The 6,385-nt window shown below is 36.8% G+C and overlaps 1 protein-coding gene across 1 annotated transcript in view; it reads right to left on the minus strand.

Moving 5' to 3' along the window:
• LOC104393565 (glioma pathogenesis-related protein 1-like) overlaps positions 1–6,385 on the minus strand; it is an 11,602-nt gene that overhangs the window by 3,409 nt on the left and 1,808 nt on the right. The window contains exons 2-4 of the mRNA XM_010003076.1: positions 6,246–6,379; positions 5,331–5,576; positions 2,760–2,863 (exon numbers count right to left, since the gene is read on the minus strand). Coding sequence (XP_010001378.1) covers positions 2,760–2,863; positions 5,331–5,576; positions 6,246–6,379 — 484 coding nt within the window. The remainder of the gene's footprint in view (positions 1–2,759; positions 2,864–5,330; positions 5,577–6,245; positions 6,380–6,385) is intronic.

Below are 6,385 nucleotides of genomic sequence, written 5' to 3' on the forward strand. Positions count from 1 at the left end.
AGGAATGCAATACAAAGAAGCTACAGATGTTGGCTGAGCTGCTATTCAGCAAGTCCTTCTTCATATCAAAGGCTTCCACTGCAAGCGGTAATTACATTATTACTTCACACAGTTCATTATCCACTGTGAAATGCTCATTGAGAGGACTCCTAGAACCCAGCCATAGATTCAGAGAGATGAAAGGCCTTGCCTTTTTTCTCTGAGAGACCTAATCTTTTTATTTTAAGTAAGTAAATCTATCTCCTTACCTATTCTTCTAATTACAGATTGGTTAACACCTAGGTTGTAGAGTGGTGCCTCATTGAAAAGCTTAAGGAATGGGAAGAAAAGGCGGCAGTTAACTTCTGGAGGGAGAAGTAAGAGTCACTCACACAAGGAACATCATGTGGCTCCTGAAGACTACACTGCTAAAATGGAATAAAATATATGGGCTTTAATCTAAATTGCCTTGCTGATTTAGGCCACAGAAACTAAAAGGCTATCTCCACAAAAAGTTACATTATTGTGTTTTATGTTTCACACTTTGAGAGTAAACATATAATTTAATTAAACATTACTACTTTTCATTTGGTCCTGACAGCTGGTGAGTACTGAGCTGATATTTTCCATCATTTCACAGGTGATTGCCTTTTTCCCCATGTATCATCTCATATTTACCTACAGTAATTTTCACTTGCCACTTTACTGACTAGACACCAAAGTTCATTAATATTCTAACTCCCACAGCTTCTTCAGTAGAAACTGAGTCCTAGAAATAGCAGATATGGCCACCTATTGGGGACTGGATGTCACCTATCTTCTTAAAGAGTTGGTGGAGATCTGGAAGGTCATACTCACAGAAAGGTACAATAACAAAATGGTAATTAGAGGTTATCTGTATTCACAAAAGCACAGAAGTATCACAAAGTGTAGTTTTTGTCTTACAATAGAAGAACTGAGAGGCATCAAGTGAAGTTGAGAGCATTCTCTCTCAGCCTTTCGACGGCATTTCTAAGACTCTGCTACCCTTCAAACAAAATACTAAGTACCATCTTGAGGCTTCTCTTACAGCCAAAGGTTTCTTTGACATACTAGATGAAGAGGAAGGCAGGTAGAAGAGATGGGAAGAACACTATGACAGTCTGGTAGCAAGGAAATTGCAGTTAACTTTGGGTATGAGAATGACAACAGGACAAGTCATGTTCCAAAGTAGTGTACACTTCTCTTTAAACAGGGGGAAGGATGGAAGGATTCTCTGGGCACCCCAGACATGGATGGTCTCAGCAGCAGACCTTCAAAAAGGTTCTACAGAAGGATTACACTGTAAAACTGCTACACTGAATAAAGTAATTTTGGCAGGGTGATCCTTAAATTGCTTTATCCTCAACTCAGAAAAGAAACTGCTATCTAGCAGGGTAACTGAGCACTAACAGTGCAAACCTCAAGAACTCATGAATGTCAAGTTGTAAAAGACTGTTACAGTATCTGGATTGTGGTGATGATGGGGTGCAAGGTTAAGGTTTACCGATTTTTCCAGACAGTTTAGGAAAGGAAAAGACTGTTAGAAGATGGTCTGTTCTAACTCCACCTGCTTCTGTGGTGACATAAAGATCAGTGCCTGTGGTATCAAGCAGTGGACAGAAGAATGATGGCATGTTAGACTTCATCTTAAGCAGCTACTCAGCTTAGCTATCAATTATTCAGGGTGTGCAGAACAGCACAGCAAACCAACAGGGTATGGTTTTACAGATTAGAAATGACTCAAGTGAAAAGGCTTTAATTACTGTTAGTCATTATACTAAATTGGCAACTGGAAATATTTCAATTCACATTTCAAAAAGAGAACAATGAAGTTCCATACCCTAAAAAGTTTCAAAATAACAATTCAAGTACAAGTTCAGTTTCAGGGTACAAGGAGAGAGACGGACAGAAGTGAATGAAATTTTTAGTTCAGGCTAACTGAACTCCCCAATAGTGGCCCAGGTTTGCTAGAAGAAAAAGAAAAAAAGAATTGTCAAGCAAGATCACAAGCTGTATCTGTTTCAAAAATGACAATCAGACTGTATATACATGTGCTTCACTGTGCATCACTATGAGACAAAATATATTGTTTTACAACTATCTGCCTCTGTGTTTTCAAATTCCTCCTGCTTAAGGAAAAGAACTGGCTGGCAAGTATGTTTTTTCAGAATATCAAATTGAGAGGAAAATCACATGTTGTAGTTCTCTTTTTCCTGCATTCATAATTTACTGTTTGCTAATGCTTAAAGAACATTTGGTATGAACACAGCTACTAAAATGGGCAAGGAATAATAATGTAATTTTATTTTACTTAGTTACCTAGAAAGGAAAACTGATAGAAACTGATCTAACAACTTGCTATTATTTCTACAGTTTCTAAAGAATAAAAAAAAATACAGTGTAAAAAGCTAAAGTGCATTTTAAATATGTACTAAACTGCTAGAGGTAATTCCAGCTTTTACAACAATTGCCTGTGGCTACATTCTCATATATTTTGCATGAAAAACAAAGAGCTAAGTTTGGGATTTGTTTACTTAAGATTGGCACAGAATGAGATTTATCAGTAAAGTTAACAGATTAAAAAGCTAAGCAAGTACACAGTCTAACACTCATGGCTCCTCTCAATAACTGAATTAGACAACCACTGTTCTCTCCGATTGCATTTACAAGACTAAGTAAAGAAGCCAATTTACTTACAGCTAAATGTCATTACAATTGTTTTAATTTTATTTAAAAAAAAATTTAAACCATTCACTTACCTTGGTGCATAGTTGCAAACAAAATGTGCTACATTTCGTGCTCCTCCAACTGCCTTACAAAAAGTAACAGCACAGCCAACTTTATAGGAATTGTCCCAAACAACCTAAAAGCCCCACAATGTTAAAATAAATTAAAAACTACACTCCACAGTTACCAAGTCTAATTAATACCTAGAAAATCTCCAGTATTTTCAGCGAGCCCACATATTATTTTCATTTTACAAAAATCTTACATGTTTCTTAATTAAAAAACCTTGATGGTAGGTGAGCATTTTAAGATTACCTACTAGATATTCACCCTTCAACATAAATTGATCTATGCTGCAAGTTCCCAGAACCTTTTACAGAATAATTTCAGTAAATTGCCAACTTTATCATCATGGGGTAAATTCCAAAGAACAAAAGGGAAATTAGTGGCAACTACCCAACAGCCCCTTTAATTTCAACATTTCTAACTCAGGCCTGCAAGAGGGGCGTCCCCTTTGTGCTGGAAGTGGTCTGGCTGATTACTACTGTAAACTTCAGAGTTGGAAAGCTCTAGCACTGCACATTTTCAGATTCACCCATGTTATGTGCCAGACTTAAGAGAAGATGGTTTGCCATCACCTAACAGTTTGAGCACTATCTGCTTTTTCTTGGAGAGTCTTCCTATATTTTCTGCATGTGACTGACTGAACTGTACTGAATCAGGTAAAGCTGTTTATGTGTATATCTAGAACATCTGGATGATTATACATTCAATTTCTGGAAAACTTAAAAGACAGTCTCAATATTTCACCAATATGAAAAGTACAAGCCTTAGACTGACAAACTGATTTGAACATCCCGAAAAGTTTTGTCTCTTCAATTATAACTGCAAAAAATAGTTATGTTCAGGAGACATAACCTTTCTTCAGAAAGGATCTCAGTGTTTAATTTGGTGTTCCCTGAATCCCGGATTAAGGACTAAGCATTTCAGGGGCCTTTATGAAACAGATGCACTTTTTTTTTTTGAGATTTCCACCATTTTGAGATTCCTCTGTTATGATTCTCTTACCAGATCTAAACAGCCTATACATTTATGATTTGTAAATTTTACCCATTTTCAATTTTGTGTCTCATTCTTCAAGACCATGATGATTATTTTTTGATTATCAGTTTTGATGACATTTGTACTTTCACATGTTCATTGGTGTGTTTAACCCATATACTGTGCTTGTTTTTTCCAGTGATTAGTTTCCTTTGGAATTCTGTCCAAAATGTATAAACAGTTTGATACAATTTAACTATGATTACCTAAGGAAGCAGCATATGATATTAATCAGGGGACAGAAAGTTTAGAAGTGAACATCACTTGAAGAGAAATATGCAAAAACTTCTGGAATTCTATGTAGACAGCAAGGTTGAACAGCAAATTGTAAAATGCTAGAAGTTACTTGCTACTTAACATTTTTTTAATTGTGCCAGAGGAAAACAAAAGAAAACAGCAAACACAACTTTCCTAAGATATTGCCTAGTTCTAATCTTCTAAAGATTTAATGCTCAATAAACTGCAAAACTTAAATCCTTCAGCCTTGTTTTTGAGTTTGTTGGAAGAACCAGGACCAGTGAACAAGAATTAACAATTGATGGGAAATATGAGAGAAAAGTCATAAAAAGAGGTGCAAAAAAAAACCCAAACAGAAATTATTCTGGCAACTTGAATTATTTTCATTTCACAATCATAAGTCTACTCAAAAAGAACCCTGCAGCTACCGCTGTGTCCTGTTAACAGTTTAATTGTAAGTATACTGCTCACTATTTTCATCTGTAATTTGCACAAAAAGCAGCCTAAGCATCTTTGAATACTAAGGTAAGAAACTGAGAGTGATTTTTATTAGATAATATCTACTTCACATTAAAATTACTGTCTGTTTTGGATCAGTGAAATATTATGCATTTGCTCATAGATTAATTATACTGCAAAGCTTATTTTTTAAACACAAGAATAAATAAATAAGTTTAAAATATTAAGTTTTCAATTAAAAGCTTTACTTTCTCAGCAGAACTAAGTTCGTCAGAATTACCATCGAGGAATCAGAAATATATCATAAACTGCTTCTTTTGGTGTTGATGATCTTTTTTTCCCTTCATTTTTTACAAGACTTTTACAAGATTTACTTCAGCTGGATTTTCTCTTCAGTTACCACTACTACTAAGGAATACCCCCAGGCATTCTGCAATTACTGTGACTACTTTGAACAGCATCTCCAAACTTACAGAATTCAGAACTGTGTGTCTCTACAGCTAGAGAATCTGAAATAATTAGTTTATAAAGTTTGTGTACTACTGGTATAATGAAATGAGGAGTGAGCCTCTCAGAGAGGCCAGTATTGTGGACAAGAAGAAAGGGTTATTGTTATACAAAATTACACAAGACAAAGAAGTGAACTAGTGCAGTAAGAAGTAAACTGTCAGTACAGCTACTGCTTGGGATTACAAAACACAGTAAACTGTCACTCACTACATATATACAACTCTGTATTATTTACAGCCCCTACTGATTTATCTGGCAGGCACTATACAGGACATTTTACCAAAGAGAACTCTTACCTGAGTGTAATGCCCACAAACCTTGGTACACTTCTGGGTTGCGTAAGTATAGAAATTGACCTCATTATACCAGGACTTAATGGCACTATCAACAGTGAATATTTGATAACTCCCAGTCCAAATATTCTCTCCAATAGATGTGAAATTAGGATGGCACTGGTGCTGCTCTCTTAAGTATATGTTATGTTTAAAAAGGCATCTCCTTGACCATGCCCTGGCAGTCCTTGCCAATGCTGCATCCCAAGTCTGCAAAACACGAAAGGTGAAACAGTTGTGCAATATTAAGTTACAACTAAATCTTAATCAGATAAAACCAGGCTGGCAATAAAGTACGGATATATATAATATCGTGCAGTTGCCAAAATAAATACTTTTCCTTATTTAAGCAAGTATTTGTGTTTTATTCTTTTCCTGTTACAGTACAAAAATATTAACATACTTTGTTAGATAATTCTCTTTTCTCCCTTCGCTGTGGAAAATTAACTTTGTAATGGCACTTGATAGCAACTGAAGAAATGTTTGAAATGTACTTTTATTTTCAGGTTAGAAATTACTGTCCCGTTAATCGAACATAAACAGGTTGTTGTTTGTATCCCCACTTTCGATGGAAAGCCTGACTCTTTTGGATCAGTTCTACTGCTGGACCAGTGATGCTGCTTAAGGAACGCCTTGAGGTGAAACGTGCACATCTTCAGCTGACTTCTACCACTACGTCCCATTACTGCATGACTGCTTTTTCTGCTCTCACCTGTCCACAACTGACTCAACTCTCAACAAACCTTCTTTTCCAATAAACGTAACATATGAACACAAACCAGAGATGCCATTCTTGTCGCCCTGCCCATAGATCACTGAGAGACCCCTGGCCCACAGCCCCATCACCCCTGCTGGGCTCTCGAATCCCTCTGCCCCTACCATGTAGTACATGTTGCTGGCAGCCGGCTCCACTCTCCTGCGGAGCTCGTTGTGGATTCGCACACAGTCCTCGATGAAGCTCTTATCCGTGATGCTCGGTAAGGCGGGTATCAGCGTAGCCGCAGGCCCCAGCACTGGCC

The sequence above is a fragment of the Chaetura pelagica genome, unplaced genomic scaffold (assembly GCF_000747805.2).
Source record: "Chaetura pelagica isolate M959 unplaced genomic scaffold, ChaPel_1.0 scaffold288, whole genome shotgun sequence".
NCBI lineage: Eukaryota > Metazoa > Chordata > Aves > Apodiformes > Apodidae > Chaetura > Chaetura pelagica.